Source organism: Haemorhous mexicanus, chromosome 13, assembly GCF_027477595.1.
Source record: "Haemorhous mexicanus isolate bHaeMex1 chromosome 13, bHaeMex1.pri, whole genome shotgun sequence".
Classification (NCBI taxonomy): Eukaryota; Metazoa; Chordata; class Aves; order Passeriformes; family Fringillidae; genus Haemorhous; species Haemorhous mexicanus.
This window is the reverse complement of record NC_082353.1, coordinates 4496967-4521859: the sequence shown is the minus strand read 5'-3', so window position 1 is coordinate 4521859 and position 24893 is coordinate 4496967. Positions and strand designations below refer to the sequence as shown.

General features: G+C 49.8%; 1 protein-coding gene across 4 annotated transcripts in view; it reads left to right on the top strand.

The window, feature by feature from the left end:
* NEO1 (neogenin 1) overlaps nucleotides 1-24893 on the top strand; it is a 175127-nt gene extending 150234 nt beyond the window's left edge. For all 4 annotated transcript variants that reach the window (XM_059857980.1, XM_059857979.1, XM_059857978.1 and 1 more), the window contains exons 18-28: nucleotides 3856-3994; nucleotides 6434-6541; nucleotides 9266-9460; nucleotides 13957-14025; nucleotides 14653-14800; nucleotides 17181-17419; nucleotides 17926-18018; nucleotides 19805-19963; nucleotides 20908-21144; nucleotides 21657-21793; nucleotides 24155-24893. In XM_059857980.1, the coding sequence (XP_059713963.1) occupies nucleotides 3856-3994; nucleotides 6434-6541; nucleotides 9266-9460; nucleotides 13957-14025; nucleotides 14653-14800; nucleotides 17181-17419; nucleotides 17926-18018; nucleotides 19805-19963; nucleotides 20908-21144; nucleotides 21657-21793; nucleotides 24155-24238 (1608 nt within the window). In that variant the 3' untranslated portion in view covers nucleotides 24239-24893. The remainder of the gene's footprint in view (nucleotides 1-3855; nucleotides 3995-6433; nucleotides 6542-9265; nucleotides 9461-13956; nucleotides 14026-14652; nucleotides 14801-17180; nucleotides 17420-17925; nucleotides 18019-19804; nucleotides 19964-20907; nucleotides 21145-21656; nucleotides 21794-24154) is intronic.

The window sequence follows — 24893 nt, the reverse complement described above, 5'->3', positions numbered from 1 at the left end:
CTGGGAGCACTGCTGGGCTCCCCCAGCCCCACTGCCAGGGCAAGGCACAGCTCTGGGAGCACTGCTGGGCTCCCCCAGCCCCACTGCCAGGGCAAGGCACAGCTCTGGGAGCACTGCTGGGCTCCCCCAGCCCCACTGCCAGGCCAGGGCACAGCTCTGGGAGCACTGCTGGGCTCCCCCAGCCCCACTGCCAGGGCAAGGCACAGCTCTGGGAGCACTGCTGGGCTCCCCCAGCCCCACTGCCAGAGCAAGGCACAGCTCTGGGAACTCTGCTGGGTTCCTTGGAGGGGGCAGATTCCTCCAGCTCCGCTCCCAGCTGAAGGCCCAGCTCTGGGAATGCTGCTGGGATGAGCCCAGGGGCCTTGGAGAGGGCCAGGATTGCTCTGGGTCTGGTGGGAGCAGTTCCTTGGTGTCTCCTGTGGGAAGGAGCTGGAGCTCTGGGGTGTTGTGGCAGAGCTGCTCCAGGGAGGCAACAGGAAGTTCCAGAGTTTTTCTGCTCTGTGGACAGTGACAGTCTGAAGCTTTCCCCCTGATCCCTGGGAGGGGCAGGTGTGGGCTCCCCTCTGGAGAGTGACTGAAGTTGCAAGGGCTGTGTGACTGGGGCCCCTCACTGAGCCATTCAGGGAAAACAAATTGACCCCCATGGTTTGGAGTTCCCTTTTAGAGCCTTTGCAGTTCCTACAAAGCTAATGGGGAACTTCTCCTTTGGGAGCTGACTGGCTTCAAAATACACAGCAAAAACTTTATTATATCCTTGCCTTCCTCCATTTTCATGTGTTTTGATTTGGAGACTGGATTTGAGCTTTGTTTTGGTGGTTGGTTGGGTTTTTTTATTAATTTTCAGAGTTACCTGGAGGGCTCAGAGCTGCTGACTGCAAATTTCACATTTGTAACGAGACTCAGAGGAACTGGTTGTTAAAATACCCTGCTCCCTTTATGCTCCTGCAGAGCCAGCTTGTAATAATCCAGATCTTTTCTGTATTGAAATGAAAAGATGTAAATATGTGTGTATTCCTCCTCTAAAGGCAAGCTACTTCTGAGCCACATTCCTGAGTCATGTGCAGAGGATGTCTCAGGAGTGGTTTAAAGAAAGCTGCAGTTTCATTAGACAATTACTTAAAAGAATGAAATAAAATAGAAGATGGAATAAAACAGTAAATTTACTATTCCTGCTGTTCCGGTGCTGGTGGTCAGTGGGCAACACGTTTTACTGTGACCAAACCCACACAGAATGATGGGTTATAATTTAAAATTACTCAGAGAGGTAGAAAGGATTTGCCTGAAGGAGAGAAGTTTGAGGAATTTTCTCCAGTCACGTGTAACCTGTGGTGTCTGGAGAACCCACATCCTGCTTTCCTCCCCTTGTTTCTGTTGGAAATGCTCTCCTGCCCTGCTGGATGGTTTTTGGGAGGTCAGAGCCCCTGCAGGGAGTGCTGGGTCTCAGTCAGGCTGAGAACCTCACTGCAGTGAGGGCAGTGCTGGTCCTGGCCCCTCTGCAGCTCCTCCAGAGCCTTTGGTGTCCCCATTCTTGGGGACAGAACTCCAGAGCTGCACCTGCTCAGCCCAGTGGGGTTTCATTCTCCCTCACCCCTAAACTGGGTGTTGGGACTGTTCACTGAGCTGTTCTGTTCCTGCTGTGTCCCAGACTGCTGAGGGAGGAGCTGTGTGCTCCCTACACCTGTGCTTCCACCCTGAGGAGCTTTGTTTGTGCAGGAAACTGAGGAGAACAGGGATTGCAGTCCTCAGGGCAGCATGGTGCCAGTCTGAGCCTGGAAACCCAGAAGAGATGGGAGCAGCCCCTGTGCTTGAGCTGTCTCAACCCTGGTTGCTGAGAATTTTAGACTTCCTATGCTGCCAGACACTGACCCCCCAAAGAACACTACATTTAACCTGCAGCCATAAAAAACCTTCCAAAATTGAATAACAGAGCTAGAATGATGAGTGAATGGTTTAAATAGAAGTGTAGTCACACAGCAGAAAACTGTTGAAAGTTTTAGAATATAGTCATAGATATAAAGCAAGATGAAAATTTGAGAAGCTAATCCTACTTCTTTACCTTCTTCTTCATGAATTTGAGCAGTATGGTGTCATTAGATAAAAAAGTCCACATTACCTGACACAAGTAGTTAGTTATTAAGTTAAAAGTAAAAATAATTTAAGTATCATTTCTTAATTAGACAGTTTATCCTTAAAAGACCTTATAAAGAGAAAAATAAAGCTTCTTTTTTTTACTTTATTAGTGAAGCACTGTAAAACTCACAACTCACAAAACTGTAACAATGGAGCAGTTCTCCAGCGCCCCTTTGCTGGTATGTGGGGTTGTCCTGCAGCTGCCTGGGATCCATCAGGAATCAATGACAATATTAAACATTGGATCTTTCAGGACTGCATAAAAAAGAAACAAATTGTTCAGGGTAATATTTCTGGAGTTTATTTCTAGCAGGTGAGCAGGGTTTGGTTAGTGTGGGATAGGCTGGGATCTTTAAATAATGAAGTGCTGGGAAATTGTGGGGTCTGACACTCCAGGGGGGCTCAGGTGTGACATTTACACTCAGTGGAATGCACAGGGAAACTAAAAGATCCCAAGATTCAAAGCCAGAGATGGAAACCAGAACTTTCAGATGTAAAAGGAGCCCAGCTGCCACATCAAATAATACAAATATTGGAGTGCTTAAATACTGCTGGGAATTGCAGCATCCTGGAGAGGAAGAGCTTGGGGTAAGGCAGCTGTGAATGGCAGATGGGAGGGAAAGATTCCTGCCTTGGACTTGTCACTCCATCCCTCCCAGTGAGGTCTGCGTTCCCCAGGGAGCTGTGCCCCTTCCAGCTGTGCCCCTTCCAGCTGTGCCCCAGTCCCACCCAATCCAAACTGCACTGAGCCTCACCAAGGAGAGCCTTCAAGCCAATGGAGGGTTTAATTTTAATGCATTTTATGAGTCTTTGTTGTCTGGCCACAGACAGCAAAGCCCTGGGCACAAATCCCTGCCATCCCTTGGATCAGCATTTCCAAAACTTCCATCCCTTGGAAGCAAAAAGAAATTAAGAGATTGGAGGTCTCAGACTTTCTTTGTCACTGCTGGAGCCTTCAGGAAAGGAGCCTTAGCCTGGGCAATAAATCAGCTGCTCTCAGAGGTTTCTGGAGGCAGTGGCTGTTGCAGGTGTTGTATGGCCCTGTCAGATCCTGCAACAACTCCTCAATTCTGTGTTTACCCCACAGGTCAAGGTGGGGAATATACTTATCTGTAAATACAGCTTTCCCTCTTTTCCATGGGCCTCCTGCACCTTCTGTTGGTGCTGAAGCCATTGATAACAAATACCAGATCTTCAGAAATGCTGATTACAAATTCCACTGTGACCCACGTGTAGTTTCCTTGTGTGATCCTAAATCACCATTTTTTCTGAAAAGAACCTACATCTTAGTAAAGATTCTCTTCCAGTCTGACAAGTGTGTCTTTAGTTGGTTGTTTATTACATTTAAGATTGTTCTGGAAGTTCCAGCAGGGATCTGGGAGGCAGCTCCAGGTTCCAAGCCAGGACTGTTCCTTGCTGTGCTTTTTGTTTGCCCCAGCCAGAAGAGTTAATGAAATGCTGTAAACGAAGCCCCAGGTAAACAGGGCTTGAACCACTGCAGAACAAGTGGGCCCTGGCCCTTGAATTGTCTTTTTTCATTTCTAATTGACTGCTGCTAAGTGCTCCTGCTGATTGCAGCATTTCTAGTGGAGGATAAACGTTGATATTTGGTTAATGAATTTGCACGCCAGAGAAGAAGCAGCCCTAGTGAATGTCTGTGGTTATGGAAATGCTGGGAGCAGTGGGCTGGGCTTTGGGAAGTGCTGACCCTGCTTTCCCTTGTAGACTGCAAATGCCACCACCCTGAGCTACCTGGTGACAGGACTGAAGCCAAACACCCTCTACGAGTTCTCGGTGATGGTGACCAAGGGCAGGAGATCCAGCACCTGGAGCATGACAGCACATGGGACAACCTTTGAACTAGGTACTCCTGGGATATTCCCAAAGAAACCTCCACCTGAAATGGTTCTGCTGATTAACACTTGCTGGGGGGGTCTGAATAGTTCAGTCAGAAATTCTGATTAAAAAAACAACATACTTGAAAATTGCAAGGGATGATTGCAGGAGAATTTACATCAAATTACAGAGGAGTCATGAATAATGTACCACACTTCATGGGCAGGAGAGAAGAAAGTCTCACAAAAAGCACCTTAACAGCAAATACAAAGAAAACACTTCAGCAAATCATAATTAAAATTTGCTGTAAATGTGATGATAACTGTTACAGAGTGAGAAGGTGCATGAGGCAAATGAAGACAAAAAAAATCACAGTGGGCATTAAGGGATCCAGATGAGCTCTAAATCCCTGTTCAGTGTAGAACAGAGGAGGGTCTGAGGCTGCCAGGAACAGCTCAGGCCCAGGGAGGGACTGGGAGGGCCAGGCCCTCTCCCTGACCTGCCCCTCATTAGCTCTTCTTACCCTGCAGTGTTAAATGAACTTTGGGCAATTAAATTTACTGCTTATTATGGGTAGGGCTCTCTTCAGATGGACTGTGGAGGACAAGAAGCCCAGAGTCCAAATGAGCCCAGAGTTCTCCTTCTAAATTAAAAGACAGCCAAAAAAATCAATCATGCAAAGGATTAGTGAGATTTTCCAGATAGTCTATAATAGAAATTCTTTCATTTCTGCTTAAGAAAAAGCAAACCCAGGATAAAATCTGAACTCTCTGAAGGCCCAGTGAGCTTTTGAAAACATTGCCATGGTTCTGGGGGGGCATTCCATGGTGTGGGGCCAGCTCTGGGATGGGGCTCCTTTCCCATCCCACATGAAACCCTCCATTTGGTGTTTCTGCTGACACACATTTAATCCTCAGCCATAACTCTGCTCTGAGTGCAGGGACTGTAAAAGCTGCACAAATCAAGGTTTTTAAATGAGAATTTGACACAAAGCCCCTGAGCAAGGGCACAATGCAGGAGGGCTCAGTGCATTTCGAGAGGGAGGCTCAGGTTGAAGTGCTTGTAAGGAATATTTGCAAATATGACCCAAAAGCTGGAGAACTAAGGAGAAAATTTATTAAAAAAAAGGCTAAATATATTTTCTCAGAACAGATCTTGTGATTTATAATACTGGCCAAATTCCTGAGTGAGTGGCTCATTAGTTTGGGGTACTCCTGAGAAGTTATGAAGGACTTGCTCCTAAAAGGAGAACAGGGAATTCTGGGCTCTGTGTTGTCTCTGTATTCCTGATCTCCTGTGGGCTACTCCTGATTTTCTTTTTTTGTTTCCTCTGAATCCTTTTTTTACATATTTGGGGCAATAGTTACAATAACTCCTGGGCTTTGGCTGTCCCTGCTTTCCAGCTCTTCATCACAGGGATAATTGGTGGCCATCCCAGAGGATTTATGGGTGGATTTCTAATAGGTCACCCACATAAACCTCTGGAAATGCAGAAAGTTCAGTGGTGCTGTGGCTGTATTAAACACCCAAGGTGGATTTACTCTGGGTTGCCCTCTCAGGAGCCTCCTGGATTTCAGGATGTGGCACTGCAGGGATGGTCAGTGCCCTCTGGAGCTCACAGCAAGGATTTCAGCTTTCTGCTGGAGCCATTTGTGCTGTTCTCTGAATTTTTGGCAGGAGAGGCTGATGGGAGAAGGAAAACTCTCCCCTCCTTTCTTTCCCTCAGTGCTGCTCGCTGGCAGCCCAAGGGAAAAGGAGAACAATTGGTCAGTGGTGTTCAGCAAATCCTTCTGCATTTGAAGCTCTCTGAGGTGCAGATGCCTTCCAAATGACAAATCACTCCTCAGGAGCTCAACCTGCCCAGATGTTGTTCCCAGAGCAGCTGGGGCTGCCCCTGCATCCCTGGCAGTGCCCCAGGCCAGGCTGGGCAGGTTGGAGAGCCCTGGGACAGTGGAAGGTTTCCCTGCCATGGCAGGGGTGGCACTGAATGGGCTTTAGGATCCATTCTTAAACCATTCCAGGCTGGTGTAATTCTGAGTTGCTGCTGGATTTACTTTGCTGATTAGGATTTAAGTGAGAAATGGGCACTTCTGGGTCTGAGTCCAGCCCAAACCTGGAAACAGGGAGGTGTTTCAGATGCCTGCCTCTATAGAATGTGTCTTTCACAAGTTTGGGGCATTTTTGTGATGACTGAAGAAGTTCAGGTGAGAAGTCAGTTGTGCAGATGTTTGAGGATGCTCAGTCATGGGTCACATCTGGTGCCAGAAGTGCTCTGCAAAGGGAGAACTCCATATGGGAGGGAGGCACTGCCACTGGCTGGCACTGGCCAGTGAGGGGGGATTTATAACAGTGAAGAGAAGAACCCAGATACAATTGCACTCCACATCAGAGGGAGATGCAGGCCCTGAGCTGGACGTTGCCCTGGTGTGACAGGGCAGCCCTTGCTGACACTGTGGATCTGTTGCAGTGCCAACCTCACCCCCGAAGGACGTGACTGTGGTGAGCAAGGAGGGCAAGCCCCGCACCATCATCGTCAACTGGCAGCCGCCCTCCGAGGCCAACGGCAAAATCACAGGTGGGCACCAGGGCCCTGGGGCTGCCAGAGCTCTGCCAGCCTCAGGAGTCACATCCTTTGGTCACTGCTGTCCCCCACCCAGCCATACTCACATCTCAACTAATGCAGTGGGAGATGGAGGTGGAAGTTTCAGTATCTCCATAACCTTTGTGCTGTTCTAACAGCAGCCTCCAGCAGTGACCCCAGTGCCTCTGGCCCATCAGAGGTTTATTTAGGAGAGGCCATCTCAGTGCTCTTTGTCATCCTTGTGGCATTTTTGTGACACAGAACAGACTTCAGAGCAGTTTTCTGTTCCCCTGACAGAACCATTAGGAGTAAACTGTTATTTGCCTTTAACTCATCACTGCCACACAGGATAAATCACTTTCCAGAGAGTAATAATTGCTGATTCCCTTCTATAATTTCTGTTCTGATTCCCATTTGGAAGGGCTTTCTGAAATAATCACTTCAATTTGAATTTGTTTAAAGCTGAAATCAGATTTGAATGGCACTGTGTGGTTTTGGGTGTGAGCTCAGGGTTAACCATGGTGCAGAATCCAACCTGGGACACCTGACTGGGCAGGACTGGAGCCCAGGCTCTGCCCAGGAGACTAAAACTGATTAAATCTCTGAGAAGGCAGCAAAATGTTTCCTCTCCATGGGGAAGGATTGGCTGGAGACACAGGAGCCTTTGGTGGGGGATTTGGCTGCCAGTGAGGGGCAAAAATGTCTCACACTGGGGCACACCTAAGGGAGGGGAGAGAACTACAGAGAGCAGCATTTACCTGCACAGGGTAAAAATGACCCCATTGTGCAGCTCCCAAATCCCCTGGCAGTGAAGGAAACCTTTGGAACAGAACTGTTCAGTATTTATCAGCTTTTGCACCAGCAGCAGTTAACAGCTTAAAAATGAACTAAAATGGTGATTCAGGGCAAAGACTGAATGCAGCAGGTGCCAGCTCCCCTTTCCCAAATCCCACCTCCAGCTCCCCCTTCCCACCTCCAGCTCCCCTTTCCCATCTCCACCTCCCCTTTTCCATCTCCACCTCCCCTTTCCCATCTCCAGCTCCCCTTTCCCATCTCCACCTCCCCTTTTCCATCTCCAGTTCCCCTTTCCCATCTCCACCTCCCCTTTTCCATCTCCAGCTCCCCTTTCCCATCTCCACCTCCCCTTTCCCATCTCCACCTCCCCTTTTCCAGTGCCCACACAGTTTTTGGGATATGGGACCCGAGTGCCCTCTGCTGGGAACAGCCCCATCAGCTCAGGCACTAATTAATTACTCATTAACTCACTCTCTGCTGTCAAGTGATGCCAGAATTGTGAGTGGTGATGTCATTCCATAGCCCCCTCTCCATGGAATGCTGAGCTGGGCCTCTCTGGGTCCCATGTGCTGGGGCATCGTTAGAGCTGCTGACTAATTAGGGCACTCTGAAATTAATTCAGTACTTGTGCCTCTAGACTGTTATACTGCTTTTAGCATCACTTCATATATATATTTTTCCATATCTATATATATGTATTGATATCTATAATAGATATATTTTATATTATATACATATTCACTACAAATTCATTTCCCATATATTACAAATGTATAGATATATATGTATAACAGATATATATAACAGATATATAGTAATATAAAAATTGTATTCCCATGTGTTACATAGAAAATAAATACTTGAAGCTAAATATAGATATAAATAATGATACAAATATATTAATAATATATGAAAATATATCAGGTATATTGTGTTTTATACAATATATATTAAATACAGATTCAAGTATTTATTTCTGTGTGTCTATAAATATATAGAGGTTCAAGTATTTATTTTATGCTGATCTGTGTTTCTTGTATAAAATAGTTATAAAGTTTTTACTGCATAATGATTGGTGATTTCACTGTATTTTAATAACAGAACATGAACCCTTCCCATACCTTTTTTTCTGGGACGTGCAGGGCAGCCTCAGCTCTCTCCAGATTCTTGTTGCCTTTGTTATTGCACTGGAAAATAATGAAATAATTATAAAAACAAATTGTTTCACTGTGCATGAGAATGTTTTGTTGTTTTAATGTAATTTATATAATATTTATTTGTGGTGGTGTGAAGTTTTTAGGGCGAGGTGAGAGATGAGAATTTGATGTTAAGTTTTTTAGAAGGTTGATTTATTATATTATGATGTTATATTAAAACTATACTAAAGAAAGAGAAAGGACACAGAAGGTTAGACAAGAATGATAATGAAAACTTGTGACAGACTCAGAGTCTGACACAGCTGAAGGTGACTGGTTATTAATTAAGAACAATTCACATGTTTGCACAAACAATTTCTAGGCTTTATTCCAGAGGAGTAAAACTCGGAGAAGCTGAGGCTTCTCACCTTCCCAGGAGAAAAAATCCTGGTGAAGGGATTTCTCAAAAAATATCACGGTAGCATTAATTCTCTGAGGATGTTTTGATAACGGCAGCTTTACTTTGTTGGTCTATAAATAGGTAAAGAGGTGGAAATAGCAATTTGTCCACGTTCAGGGAATGGTGGTCAGAAATATTCTAAATGGCTTTTTTCTCTTACCATCTCCTTTGAGCAGTTCAGAGGGAGGATGGGAGGGCTGGCTGATATTTGAAGATGGTTTTAGTGTTTGCCAGAGTCAGAGCACGCTTGTGAAGCCGCTGGTGGCTTCCGTGGCCCACAGCCCATTTCCTGTCCCTGACGGGTGGCACTGTCCCCTCCCTGCCCAGGCTACATCATCTACTACAGCACGGACGTCAACGCCGAGATCCACGACTGGGTCATCGAGCCCGTGGTGGGCAACAGGCTGACACACCAGATCCAGGAGCTCACCCTGGACACCCCCTACTTCTTCAAGATCCAGGCCCGCAACTCCAAGGGCATGGGGCCCATGTCCGAGGCCGTGCAGTTCCGCACCCCCAAAGGTACCCGAGCCCCCCAGGGAGGGGCAGGGCTGTGCTCCTGGGATGGCTCTGCAGGGACCTTTGGGCTTGCATGGAGCGAGTTCTCATCTCAGGGTCTGGGTTCGTGCCTCACGTTGGGCGCCAGTTAAAAATGCGGGTGTTGCAGTGGTAGGTGCTGCTGCCTGTCCCTTGTCCCCAGCGAGCCTCTCCTGTGGAAAGGCAGGCTGAGTTAGCATTCACAAAGCTCCACTCGGCACTCACTGCAGCTGGCTCGGCCATAGAGGCAGGAAAGGCTCTTGGCAAGGGTTTATTCCAGCAGAATAAACACTGTCACCAAAGGACAAACCCGGGGAAAGAGAAAAACCACCTGGAGCAGGCAGCTTATAAAGGGGAAGGGGTGGGGGGCAGGGAGGCCAGGAGAAACCAGAGGAAGTTGTGACACCAGGTCCATGGGGGAGGCTGTTTTTCCCTTTGGGAGGGATGACTCTGTGGTCAGTAGTTAATGTTTCCAGGGCTGAGAGCTTGGGGATTGACCAAGGTGGGAGAGTTCATGGGATGCTGCATCCCTGTGGCTGGAGCTCAGCTCTGGGGGTCACTGGCTGTTCCCAGAGCCTGGGGCCTTGGGGCTGTTCTGGTGTTACAGAGCCGGGGTGGCTGCAGTGACAGTCCAGGTCCTGTGTGTCACATCTGCTCTGGGAGTGGGATGGTGCACTGGGAACTCCTGGGATGCAGCAGCCCCTAATTCAGGAGTTGGTGGTGATGGGCAAAGATAGGAAAGAGTAAAATGGGACAGAGCTTGGGAAAAATAGAATTATGAGTTTGTCATAGAATCCTGTCACAGAATTGGGTTGGGAGGGACCTTACAGCCCATCCATGGGCAGGGACACCACCACCAGCCCAGGTTGCTCCAAGCCCTGTGCAGGCTGGCCTTGGACACTTCTCCACATGAGTTTCAAGAGCTGTACCCTGTGCTGTGGGAAACTTGGAATTCTGTCTGTCTCCTTCAATCCTTGTGATGTGTCTCTTGTTTTTTCCTCCCTGTGCTTGCCCCACTAAGCTGAGTCCTCAGATAAAATGCCCAATGACCAAGGTAAATGAACAGCCACATTTCTCCTCTCTCCATCCCTCACTGTTCTGTTTGCTGTCCATGTGCTGTGACATTTTCTGAGTGGAGCAGGATCCTGCTGCTCTGACTGGGAATGGTTCCTGCTGTGCTGACAGGGGGAGCTGGAAGTCCTGGCTGTGGGTGGCAGGGATGTGAAGGGATCTCTGCAGAGATGTCCCAGAAGGGCCGTGGGGGTTGTGCCAGCTCTGAATCCTGCTGGGGGAATGGCTTTGGGGCCAGTGCTGCCCCATCCAGCCCTGCCCACGTACGAGGGGGTGGAAAATCAAAGGGATTCTGGTTAGCACAAGTGCTGCTTGTGAGGATTCATTCCATAATAAAGGCAGGGAAGCCCTGGAAAGCTCTGTGCAGGAGAGATTCTGCCTGTCAGCTCATTTGGAGCCCAGACTCTCCTGAGGAGCCCAGCACTGGCTCCTAAAAGCCTTAAGGTTTTAAAATGTTTGCTTGAAAAATGGGAGCTTTGAGCTTCCCACATCGAATTAGAAGGTGGATGTCCCAGGGCACTTCTTGCTTTCTTCCAAATAACCTACAAGCCCCATAAAAAAGGGGAATTAATCTGAAGGGATGAGTTAAAAAGGCCATTGGCAAACAGCTTAGAGATGCAATTAAAGAGATCCTACAGGGGCTCTGAGGGAGCTGCTCCTCACTTGGCTCCTCAGCTTGGTACTTGGAGTAATTTATTAAATGTGCTTTTACTCTGCACCAGGTGATGCTGGTAGCAGGGGCAGTCAGGGAGTGAATGGATCCCCATCCCTGTGTCCTGGAGCTGGGGCTGGGGTTTGGGCTGCCTGGGGAGCAGATGCTGCAATGTCCTTGTCCTGCCCAGCAGCAGGGAACTGGGGAAGGGTACAGGGTTTCAGGTGAAAGTTGCTGTTTTCTGCTTCTCCCTGTTCCATCCCCATTTCAGCCAGTGTTACATCCTAAAGTAACACGTTCTCCTAGCCATGATCAATTTTTATCACATCCTATTATTTATAAATCATCAAAGCCCAGAGTTTTGTTTGGGAAGTCCTGTAAGGACACTGGGAGAGCTGAAATCATGGCAGTAGCTGGAATGTGGAAAGGGGAAGGCAGAGGAAGTGCAGGAGAGGAGCTGAGGAGCAGCACTGAACTGCCAGGCTGGGACCTGCAGGAAGAGCCAGCAAGTTCCTCAGGCTGGGAGCCAAACCAAAAAGGATTGATGCCCTGCCCTGAATGGTTCTGTCCTTTTCTCTTTGTCTGCTCTAATGCTTCCCCCTGAACTCAGCACAGGATTCTGTTTCCCCACACCCTTCTGGAGCACAGAGCTTGGTCAGAACTCAGGGCCTGTTGCTCTCACACTTCAGGTGCCTCATCCTAAAGCAAAGATTAGGGTCTCTGATGGAGTAAACCCAGGCTGAAGTCACCCACAGTTAGAGTGTTCTGTCTGGATATTTTGTAACAGGAGGTTCACAGGCTGAATGAAAAACAATTCCAGCAAATACTGCCTTAAACTGTTCCTTAAAAGAGGTCACTGCCTAAGAGATGGGGCTCCCTGGAATGCATTTAAAGGTTTAAACTGTTCATCTGTGGGTTCAGGAGTTGGATCCTCAGAAGCACCTTGGCTGGGTACCTAAATTTCATCCTAAATTCATCAGGGAGGAGGACAAGGGTTCCATGAGGATCACTGTGCCTTTTCTCTCTCTCTCAGCCCTGATTTGATGTCCCTTGCTGACCTCAGGGCAGTTGGTCCCTTCTCTTTCATGGTGTTATTCAGGACACTGAGCTGCACTTGGCCAAGCACAGGTCCTTGCAGAACTCACTGGAAGCATTCCTCCTGGATAGTTCTCATTCTTCTCAGTTAATTTGTTGTTAATCTTGTTAATAGGCTCCACATGGGGTTTTTTATGGTGCTGCTTTAACAAAGCATTGCACAGCACTGTCAGAAGCCTCAATGCAGTATATTTTATATATTCCTCATCATATATCTGCATAGTTACTGGTACCAGCCACCTTTATGGGCTGGCATTCAGCTTTGTGAAGATACCTGTTTTCCACAAACCAGGAAGATGGATGTGCAGTGTGTGCCATCTCCTCTCCATCCCCTTTTCCATCTCCTCACCTGCTTTAGGGCTCCAGCTGCTCCTCTGGAAGTGCTCAGGGTGTCTGATTGCCCTCCCTAAATATTGCTGGTTTTTCCTGTCCCCCTCTCCCACAGCTTCTCTGCCTGGAGCAGCTCCTCAGGCCCAGGGATTCTGGGTCCTTCTGGGTTCCACCTTTGCAGGGCAGGGTCAGTGGCCAGTCAGACACATCTGTTCCACCAAGCTGTGTAGGATGCTGTCCCAGTCTGTCTCTGCTGCTGCAGGGTTATTGGTGCCCACAGAGGGAACCCTGGTGCCGTGTCCTCTCCATCCTGGCAGGTCCCTGGGTCCTTCCCATGTCCCATTGTCTGTCCTGCAGTGCTTCCTCTCCCTTGCTGCACACACAGAATGTTCTCCTGGTTCCCCTCCCCAGCTTTAGCCCCTGCCCTCTGCTTTTGCCATTTCTCTTTATTTCAGGGACCAGTTCACAGGCTCTCACTTGAGCTTCAGTTTCCATTTGTTACACATCCTTCAACACTTCATACTTCTTGATTAAAGGGGGTTTTAAACAGAAAAGAATCCTTCTCCTCACTGTTCTCCTCCACACTGCCTCACTTTTTGGAGGTTTGTTTTTTTTTTTTTGTAGAACAGTGTGAAATTGTGTAAAATACTCTGGATTCCTGTAACCAGAGGAATATTGCCCATTGCTGAATGTTTCCCCTACTCCAGTGTTTTTGTCATTAATTTTGCATTAGTGCATTTTGATGAAAGCAGAGTGGAAGGACCCGGTTTGGATGTAACTAATTTATTGTTCCCTTGGGTTTCATCAGAACCACTTTGGTGGTGCTTTGTTGTCACCTGTGGTGTGCAGGGGAGAACAGGGAGGAGCTGAAAGCAAGTTTGTATGGCTAGGCAGGGCCTAAATATTACATTTACTGTACTTGGGATCCTCCACTCATTTCCAGTGTCCCCCAGCTGCTGGAGCTGGGTGTTAGGAGAAGGCACCTGGATAATTCCTGTTTCAGGGTGATGACCTCTCAGTACCAGTGTGGCAAAACCATTTGCCTCCACATGTACCTGTGCCTTGCTGTAAATGGGCTTTATTGTTGTTTTGAAAGTGAAATTAGGAGAGGCTTAATTAGGAAATAATAACTGGGAAACCATTGAAGAGCTCCTTTGGAGAAGTGGCTCCTTCCTTGGAGAAGCAGGTGCTGTGCAAAGCTGAATTTTGTTGTAGGGACAGAAAAGGAGGGAAAAAGCTGTTCCTGGGGGGCTTGGGGAGGTTCTAATGAAGGACTCAGAGATTCTGAGTTGTGTCTGTGTGTGTAAAATTCTTCTGTGTCCAACCTTTGCAGCCTCAGGATCTGCTGGGAAGGGGAGCCGCCCCATGGACCTGGGCCCAGACTACAAACCCCCGCTGGGAGGTGAGTGTGGGGCTGAGCTTCTCCATGGCCACGCTTTGCTTCCACTCTGGGTCAGCCAGGGAATGTTCCAGCAGCAGTTCCAGAGCTGTTCCTGCTGCTGCTGAGCTCCCTTGGCATTTCCATCCCAGAGCTGCTCGCAGTGTGGTGTGACATGGCTGCCAGAGTGGGACATCAGTTCTGTAGGGACAGGTGGGGAGGGAAAGGCCTCCTGTGCTCCTTCTCTGCTCAGTGCTGTCAGGGAATGCTCCCTGGTGTTGGATAAAGGGTTTCCTTTGGAGCCAAGTGAGCCCTGGAGGCTCCTGATCCAATTCCAGTGGCTCCAAGGGGTGCCTGTGGTGCTGCAGGTTTAGCAGGATCCCAGACTGACTCTGCTTAGAGTGGGGAGGTTTTTGTGATAATTGAGTAGACTGCATTAAACTGTGATAGACTCAGTAGGAAAAGGATCTATAAATCAACTTCCAGATGAGCAGTTGTACAGAAGCAGTTGGCAAATGCCAGAGGAACAAACATTTCTCAGGAGATCCATCCCCTCCTGCTGATCTGCAGGATTCCAGGCGCCTTTGGTGGGCACTGCTTGCTTTTCCTGTGTAATAAACGAGCCTTTTCTCCCCTTCCCGACCCTCCCAGGCAGTAACAGTCCCCATGGCAGCCCCACATCCCCCCTGGACAGCAACATGCTGCTGGTGATCATCGTGTCCGTGGGCGTCATCACCATCGTCGTCGTCGTCATTGTCGCCGTCTTCTGCACGCGCCGCACCACGTCCCACCAGAAAAAGTAACGGGGCTGGGGCTGGGCCTGCCTGCCTTCCTGAGTCCTCTTGAATTTCTGCAGTTAGGCTTTGTTCCCTCCAAGTCCTGCAGCCTGCAGGTGCTGCTGCTGGGCTGCTTTTCCTGTCTGTGTCCCAGAGGTCCAAACCATCGGTGCATGCATAAATCAGGGCAGTGCTTCCAGTGTGCCTGCACTTCCCCCAGCCCGAGGAGAAACTGGCCTTCGTGGTGTTGGTGAGGTCCCCAGGATGAGGTGAAAGATGAGAATCTCTCCAAAGATTCTCACCGTGTTCTCGGAAAGCTGAGTCATTATTTTATGATGTTATATTAAATTATGCTATACTAAAACTATTCTAAAGCAAGAGAAAGGATACAGACAGAAGATTTAACATGAATGACAATGAAAACTCATGACTGACTCCTCAGAGTCTGACACAGCTGAGTGTGATTGGTCATTAAGTTAAAACAATTCACATGGAGCCAATCAAACATGCACCTGTTGGTGAACAACCTCCAGACCACATTCCAAAGCAGCAAACACAGGAGAAGAGAATCAGAGAATTATTATTTACATTTTTCTCTGAGGCTTCTCAGCTTCCCAGGAGAAGAAATCCTGGCGAAGGGATTTTTCAGAGAATATCACAGTGGCAGTCCTTCACAAGTTTCCAAAGTGGAGCCAATCCATGTGTTGGGAGCTGGGAGAGCTCAGGCAGCTCCTCACTCTTGCATGGGTGGGCTCAGTGCATGGACATTACCCAGGTTTCAGCAGGATCACTGGGGGGGAATCTGAGTGTGCTGCTGGATTCCTTAGGCAAGTGCTCCAAAATCCCAGTGCTTGTATCTGGATGCTTCCCTCAGAGCAGCTGCATCAGTGCTGCAGCAGTGGTGCTCCTGCAGGGTCTCTCTGTGTTCTCTGAAAGAGCAGAGCTGTGTTTGCAGTTTGAAAAGAATATGTTTTATGCATAACAGGTTTTAAGGAAGTGCTGAAAAGCCAGGCTTGGATAATCTGCAGTTGCTCTGCTGCAGCAGGACCACCCTGCAGAACTGCAGGGGAGGGAGCAGGGCTGGAGGAGCTGGCCCTGGCACACCTGGCAGCTGGGGCTGTGCTTGGGAGAGGGCAGCAGGGATGGGCCAGTGCCAGATGTGTTTTATTTTCAGGGCAGAAATCACAACCCTGTGAAATCTCAATTTCTGAGTGCCCTCAGCCAGGGAATAACCTGATCCCTGTCACTCATCAGCTCCAGTGGGAGCAGGATTTGGCAGTGACCCCTGCCAGAGGGGTCCCTTTGGGAGCAGACATTTACCAGAGCCATTCCCAGGAATTCTGCTCCCAAAGGGACCCCTCCTCCAGCTTTGCCATGGCCCAAAATGAGTCAGTGTGGCAGGAGTGCTGAAACCTACATTTTGCTCTCACAAAATGCTGCCATCCCAAATCTCTGCCTCACTGGGGTTTGCTGCTGCTGCTCAGCAGGGTGGGAACCTCCCCAGTGGGATGTGGCCAGCCTGAGCAGGGCTGGAAGGAACATTCCTGTCATTATCCTGAGTTCCCATCCTCTTGGGAGAACAGCACCTCCTTCTCCAGCTGCTGCTGGGGCTTGGTGAGCCTGGGATATGGGCACAGCACTGGGGTATTCTCTCAATGAGCAGAATTTCTGCAAACTTAATTCTCAGTAACAAAGGCTGGGCTGCAGAGCCAGGGCTGCATTCCATGGCCCTGGAGTTCAGGATGTGCTTTGAGGTGTCACTGGGGCTTGTGAGCAAAATTCCAAGCTCCCTGCCCTGTGGGAAACTTGTGCCCAGCTGGATGCAAGACCTGAGGGAAATCCCAGGGGAAGGCTCTCCCTGGTGAGCCCACATCTTCAGTGCTGTGTCCAGCCCTGGCCCCTCAGTTTGGGAAGGATGTGGAGATGCTTGAGCACGTCCAGAGGAGGCAGCGAGGCTGGAGAGGGGCTGGGAACACAAACCCTGTGAGGAACGTTTGGGGCTGTTTAGCCTGGAGAGGAGGAGGCTCAGAGGTGCCCTCCTTGCTCTCTACAGCTCCCTGAAGGGAGGTTGCAGACAGGTGGGGTTGGTCTCTTCCACTGGCCAGCACTGACAGAACCAGAGGACACAGCCTCCAGCTTCATCAGGGAAGGGACAGGTTGGATATCAGGAAGAAATTTTTCACCAAAAGAATAATAAAGCACTGGAATGCTTTTCCCAGGGAGGTGGCAGACTCACCATCTCTGGATGTGTTTAAAAAAAGCCTGGCCATGGCACTTGGTGCTCTGGTCTAGTTGAGGAGTTAGGGCACAGGTTGGAGGTCTCTTCCAGCCTGGTTGTTCTGTGATTCTGTGAGAGTTGCCTTTTCCAGGAGTGAAGAACATCTCCTGTGCTCTCCCTCGCAGGAAACGAGCCGCCTGCAAATCCGTGAATGGCTCCCACAAGTACAAGGGGAACTCCAAAGATGTCAAACCTCCAGACCTCTGGATCCATCACGAGAGGCTGGAGCTCAAACCCATTGATAAATCCCCAGATCCCAACCCCATCATGACAGACACCCCGATCCCTCGCAACTCCCAGGACATCACCCCGGTGGACAACTCCATGGACAGCAACATCCATCAGAGGAGGAATTCCTACAGAGGTGGGAGCCCATGGGGGGTGAGACACATTTCCTGTGGCTGGTGACATCACTTCATTGAGAGATGATGAAGTTCCTCTTCTCTGTTCTTATTTTCCAAGTAGTAGATGGGGTTTGTTCCTGGTTTCTGAGACTCTGGAAGGGTTGGAACATGTGTTTTAGTGAGGAAATGGAGCATCCAGGAGTTAGATCTTTACTTCCTCTTGGTAAATTCTGATTAGTAATGGGAAGATCATCTCACTTGATATTAAACCACTGGAGTTGTTTCTGACCTTTCAGCCCAGAGCTGAATCACTGCCAGAAGTTTGCACTGGGGCCTGGAGAGTTTCTCCAGTTCCCAAAATCCTCACCCTCGCTGTCTTCTTCCCGCCTTGCAGCAAAGGGGGAAGGGGCTGGTTTTGTCACTGGGGGCTCCAAGAGCTGTCTGGGAGCAGGACTGGAGGGGGATGTGGGAATGGTGCCCTAGTTCAGGAGCTGGAGCAGAGCATAACGTGGCTGTTTCCCCTCAGGACACGAGTCGGAGGACAGCATGTCCACGCTGGCAGGAAGGAGGGGCATGAGGCCCAAGATGATGATGCCTTTTGATTCTCAGCCACCTCAGCGTAAGTGAACCCCCCATTCCTGCTGGAGCCACTCCCTGCTCCCAGGAAATCCCTTCCTGGGCAGCAGGAACAGCTCAGGGCAGGCTCATGAGCCCTCCTGGTGTGGGCAGACTGTGAGGCCACGTTAGAAGGGACTGGGAGTACTGGGAGTACTGGGGTGAGGGCAGGAGCTTGGCCAGGTCTGTCTGTCCCAGTCTGGGGCTCTCCAGGGACAGCCTGTGGGCCTGGCTGCTTCTTGTAGTCATTCCCTTGGAACCCTGCCAGCATCCAGCTGCTCCACAGGAGCTGGAATCTTTGTCAGGTTCCCCACTGTTGGTTTTCCCCTCCCAGCCCAAGCAGTCACCATCCCTTTTATCTCTGCAGCTGCTGCTCTCAGAGCCCTCTCTGAGTTTACTTCGAGCTCCTCTTTGCCCTGGGATCCTTCTCTGATACCAAAATCACCATTATTATGAAATATTTTTGGAATTAAACAATGTATGTCAAGTTTTCAAATGACTCCAAGATGGAAAGGGACTTGGCTGAACCTCTGTACATCCAGGCTGAAATCCTGTGAGAGAGCACCAGTGAGAAGCTCAGGAGTTACTGTGCAGGGGCAAAACTGGGAGGTAAAATCACACCAAGCTCACCCAGGCTGAGCTTTGGACTTCCCTGAGCTCTGTGATCATGTTCCACCTGGGGCCAGGTGGCTGCTGCCACAACCCCTCCATTTTATGGAATTATTTCAGAGTAGTTCATTACATTTCCACTTTCTTTTTAATTAAAAACTGAGCTGAGCGCTTGGTGTTCTTGATGTCTACCTTGTTTTTCAAGTGATTGCTCAGTTTGTGAATTTTCTTGTTCTATGACCTTTTTCCAAGAGAAGTAGGGGTTTCTTGGTTTTACACTAAGCAGAGTGATCTCCTTGCTGTCTCCCAGCTCTGTGTGTGTGAGGAGGGAGCAGAGCAGAGGATGCAGTTTGACACTAAATTCCTTGGAGCTGGTCTGTGTCACACATGGCTGTGTGACAGGAGTCCCATGCCAGGCTCTGCCCCAGCTCCTGCCTTGCCTGGGGGCACAGAGCAGGCCCAGGCCCTGCTGGAGCTCAGCCTTGAGACTTGGACTCTCCATCCTGTTTGTGAGAGCTCCAGGGGCCTCCTGCCACAGGCTCTGCTTTGTGGGAGTGGAACATCCACTGTGGGCTCTGCAGGTGCCCTCCTGGCACGTGAGGCCCTTTCTCAGTGAGCCCCACCAGGACCATTCCATGTCCAGCCCTAGGCCTGCACAACCTTCCCTGGCTTTCTTCCACCCACTGCAGCATTCAGATGGAGTCATTAATTACCTCCTAAGTACTGAATTATGGTAATCCACTGTGTGCCATTCCAGTCTAATTTGCAGTCATGGTGTGTACCTAGTGACTTCCTTCTTTGCCTCCTGGAGTACAGAAGTTCTGGAAGAATGTTGGGAAGCAAAGGGCTGTTTATTGTTTCACACACCTCATTTCATAGTGTACCCACCATATAATAGTGGATAGTAAATCAGTGTGGATAACAAATCTGTATTCTCCTTATTCTTCTGAACTTTTCCTTGGAATCAAGCAGTGCATTAAGAGCTGGTGGCACAGTTTTTGGAGCTGTAATTGGGTGATTTTTTTGTCCTAAGCATGTTTGAGGTGTGATAACCCAGGAATTGATTCCGGGCTGTCAGTCAGCCGAGGGTCTGGCTCCCTGCTGGAGGAGGGAGCAGGGAGGGGTCCCCAGCCTGTCCTGTGTGTGTGTTAAGTGTTTCTCTGTCTTGTGTTCATCCACAGCTGTGATTAGTGCTCATCCCATCCATTCCCTCGACCCCCCTCACCACCATTTCCACTCCGGCAGCCTCGCCTCTCCAACCCGCAGCTTCCTGCAGCACCAGCTCAGCCCGTGGCCCCTGGGCTCTGCCATGTCCCATTCGGACAGGGCCGACTCCACAGGTGAGACACCAAGCCTCAGGGAGCTGCTGCTCTGGGCAACAGCCAGGGAAACACCTGGAAACCCCAGCCTGGAGCTGGGTCAGTCTCCTCCGGGGGTTCCGTGAGGATGGGCTGGGTAGGTCAGATACTGATCCCTGACATCCGTGGTGGTGTCCTTGGAAAAGGGGATTCATGTTTTATACACAGCTCCAAACAGGGATTGATTCCTCCTGCTAAAGCCTCTGGCTCTGGAGTCTGAAACATCAGATTAACTCTGAGCTGCTTCATGGGGTAGCTTTTCCCCCAATTAACAAATTTCAAACCAGCAGGGATGGCAAATCCAGGCCTGGCTACCGAGAATGGGGCTACACAGAGAGTGGGGGTGATTTCCATGCAGCACTTTCTGACTTGATCAGAATCATCTGCAGTATTTTTAGAGAGCACCGAAGTCTCCAGTGCTCTGAAAAATCCCAGAGCAATGGTGTTGCTAAATGTGCACGTGGGTAACACATTGGGATGAAGCAAACTCTGAGCTTCTCTACTTTAGGGTCACCATTTGAAGGTATCACAGCCAAAAGTGTTGTTTCCTAATGAAAACAGTTCCTGAGGCTGCAAGGTCCATTCCAGCCCAAACCATTCCATGAGTCTCAGTAAATGGATTTCAGGTGTGGCTCCTCTGTGACCACCCCAGTGCTGTGAAGAGTTCCTGGTTAAAAATGCCAATACTTTGGTACTCTGGGGTAAAAGGAGGCTGCAGATTGGTGTTCTGTGCTGTTCGTCTGAGGACTGGAACACGGAGCTCTTTCAGTGCCAAAGCGGGAGAGGTGGAATTGCTCAGCTCTCAGCTCCTTTAGCTCCCACTCAGCCCATGGAGCGGGCCAGGGGGTCCCTGCAGCCCGTGGCAGGAGGAGCTGTGTCCCCGCTGCAGCGGCAGTGACCCCTGCCGTGGGTGTGTGTCCTTGCAGAGTCGGTCCGGAACACGCCCAGCACGGACACGATGCCGGCGGGCTCGGCCGTGCCCAGCGCGGAGCTGCCGGAGCCCGAGGGGCCGTTCCTGCCCGCCGAGGAGGAGCCGCAGGGCCCCCCCACGGCCCACGTGCGCCCCTCGCACCCCCTCAAGAGCTTCGCCGTGCCCGCCGTGCCCAACGCCGGCGGCCCCTTCGACCCTGCCCTGCCCAGCACCCCCCTGCTGACCCAGCAAGGTGAGGCCACGAAATGGGGAACACAGGGAACAAAGGGTTGGGCATCAGAGGAAATATGGCAGAGGCTGGGGTGAGTTTTGTTGGTGTCACTTTCTGTACATAGATAATTCAAATCCAACACTCCATAATTGAACCATTCCTGTTCTCCTGATAGAATCCTGTTCCTTCAGGGAATCATCCCAAACTGCTTTGGGTTCAAAGGGAGTTTTAAAGCCCATCCTGTGCCACCCCCTGCCATGGGCAGGGACACCTTCCACTGTCCCAGGGTACTCCAAGCTCTGTCCAGGCTGACGTTGGGCACTGCCAGAGATCCAGGGGCAGCCACAGCTGCTCTGGGCACCCTGTGCCAGGGCCTGCCCACCCTGCCATCCAGGATCTCCTTCCCAACATCCCACCTAACCCTGGCAGTGGAAGCCATTCCCGCCTGTCCTTACTGTGCTCCTTGCAGGAGCTCCCTGGGCAGGCTCAGAGGCAGTGCCCGAGCCTGACCTGTGCCCCCTTTCCCTTGGCAGCCCCCGGGCACCCCCTGCACGCGGTGAAGACGGCGTCCATCGGCACCCTGGGCAGGACCCGGCCGCCCATGCCTGTGGTGGTGCCCAGCGCCCCCGAGGTGCAGGAGACCACGCGGATGCTGGAGGACTCGGAGAGCGTAGGTACCCCCTGCCAGGCTGGCAGGGCTCGCCCTGGGGCTCTGTGGGCACCTGCACGGGCACAGGGGCTGGGCACTGCCACGGCTCCTCTGCCTGGGAATCCGCACGGAAAAGGGGGGGAGACGGGGAGGGTCCTGCTGAGTCCTGCAGCTGCAGCTTCCCCAGCTCTGCAGGGATTCCCCAGTGCCACCCCTGAGCTCTGCAGGGCATCTCCAGTGCCATCCCTGAGCTCTGCAGGGCATCTCCAGTGCCATTGTCATTTCCCAGCTCTGCAGGGCATCCCCAGTGCCATCCCTGAGCTCTGCAGGGCATCCCCAGTGCCATTCCCTGAGCACTCCCAGTGCCATCCCCAGCTCTGCAGGGCATCCCCAGTGCCATTCCCTGAGAACTCCCAGTGCCATCCCCAGCTCTGCAGGGCATCCCCAGTGCCATTCCCTGAGCATTCCCAGTGCCATCCCCAGCTCTGCAGAGCATCCCCAGTGCCATTCCCTGAGCATCCCCAGTGCCATTGCAATGGAACATTTGACATTAATGTCAGTGTGTTCCAAGCCAGCATCCCAAATATATTTGTAAATTATCACAGGAAAGTTTCCTGACTTTTGGGAAGGGTGCAGCCTTGTTGGGCAGCTTTGGAAGCAGCTTTTAAGGAATGTTTTGGGTGTGAGGCACTGGAAGAGCTGTTTTCCTTTCAAATTGCAAGCCAGGGAGCTGCTCCTGTGGCCATTGTGTCACCTCTTAATACAGAAATATTCACTGCTGCAGGAAATGCTCATTTGGAATTTATATTTCTTTTTTTTTCCTCGCTGTCCTTTTGTCACATGTTTTTTACTCTCCTGATTTTATTTCTCTATGAGCTGGTGAGGAAACTTGATCTTGGTGCCCTTTTGTGCTTTTGTCACTCCTGCTTTATTAATTTTGTTTGGTCAGTACCAAACCCATACTCCTCAACTAATTTGTAATATTTAAATAGAGCCATTAATACTTTTTTTTCCATTAATGTATTAGTGCAAGGTAGAGTCAGCACAAAAAACAGATTAAATTAAATTACTGTTCAGCTATGAGTCTTAAAATGTAAATTACAAGTTGAACTGTGAGGTTCAGGGTTGGGAAGTGATTTGAATTATTTCTGGGTTTTTAGGAAAATGTGTAGAAGGAGCTGAAGGAAGGAGTTTACTCCCAGCTGCTGCTCTTTATCCCAGTCAGGAGTTGGCAGGTGATGTGTTGGGCAGAGCACTGGGATGGCTTTGCTGTACAAGGCAGAGATTGGGTAAAGTGGAAGTTCTTGGCTGTTGGAATGAAGGAGGAGGTTTGTGTGTGAGAACAGGTCAGGGCTGGAAACTGCTCAGAACTGGGAAGGACTTGGTCAGGAGGGGTTTGGAGATGAGCCAGGCCATGGTCTGTCCACAGTGGTGACAGAAATGAGACAGCTGATCCTAAAAATGTGTGGGTGTAGCAGCTGTCCTGATCCCAAAACAGCCTTGGTGAAGTATTCCTTTGACCTTTTTTCCTGGAACTTGACTCATCCATTTATCTGTTAAAATGAGATGATAATTTAGCCCAAATTGACCAAATGCAGTGACAGGGATGGTCTTGTGGTCATTTGCAAGCTGATGTCTGATGGGACTGTCAAGATACTTAACATGGAGCTTTAAGTCATTGCTCCTTTGTAATCCATGGATTGATCCAGGAATTTAATAGTTCTGGTCCTAAGACCTGGATTTGACAATCAGAGGGTTTTGGTCTGTGTTGTCATCAGTGCAACTAGTGTTCTCTTTTCAGGAAAATGGAAGTTTAATTTACAGCAAAAGCAGGTTTCTTTACATGACTTTGTGCTGCCTTTCCCTAGTACCACTTGTGCAATTTCTGCTGGCTCTGCCAAGTGCAGGAGCAGCAAGCAGCTCAGGACCCTCAGTGTGTGGGGGTGAACTGAGGACACCTTCACAGTCAAGCAGTTCTTCACAATTTGTCTATTTTCTGTCTGTTTACCCGGCCATTAATTTCTTTCCAAAATGCACCATATAAAAGGTGTGCAGGACCTTTCCCTAAGCTGGGAAGATCCTTCTCAACTTCCTGTTGGGTTCAAAGGCAGGGACTGAGACAGGAAAACAGGGCTTGGCCAGTGGAGCTCTGAACCACAAGTGCCCAAGGGCTGCACTTGGAAAGAGAGCTCAGCTCCCCTCCCGTGGCAGGAGCTGAGCTTTTCCAGCCCTGCCCAGAATCGCTGAGCTGGGAAAAGAGCTCCCAGACCACCGAGTCCAGCCTGTGCCCAAACCCCCCTTGAGGTGGATAAATCCCCTCGGGGTGAGGGCTGCCCCGGGAGAGCCCCAGCCCTGTGTGAGTGCCCCTCTCCCTCCCTGCAGAGCTACGAGCCGGACGAGCTGACCAAAGAGATGGCACACCTGGAAGGACTCATGAAGGACCTGAACGCCATCACCACGGCGTGAGCGCCCCAGCCTCGGACTCAGCCTTGCCACACGAGCACTGGACAGAGGAAACCCTAAAGGAAACTACAAAAAAAAGAGAAAAAAAAAAAAAGAAATTAATGAACCAGAAAGAGGGACAGCACATGAGAGCAATGGAGGGAGGAGGAGAGGAACCAGCCCCAGGTGACGCCAGTGTCACCCCTTGTCCTGCAGGGAGCCACGTGGGGTTCCAGCAGCCCCCCCAGCAGGATGGGCCACGCCAGGCTGGGATCCAGCAGGACAAGTGGACTCGCCATTAGTTTTTTTCTGGTCAGGTTTTGTCTCAGTGGTGTGATTGCCCTGCCTTTTCAGTGTTGGACATTGGCATTTATGTACAATTTTATTTGTTGTTTTTATTTTATCTTTTTTTATAAAAAGGAAAAAAAATATTGTAATAAAAAAAAAAAGGGAGAAACTGTTGTTTTCCACAGCCTAGGCTGAGGTTTGACTGCTTGTTCTATTGTGTATGAAAATTCATTGCCAGTGTGGGTTGTTCAGTTTTGTTTTTTATTCTGCGTATAATTACGTCCCCTTCTGGCAGTTAATCCATGGCCTTTTGGGATGCTGCACTGCTCTTTGTAAGCTTTTTTTATTATTTTTATATTATAATTATTAAAAGCCTGACTTTCTCCTCTCA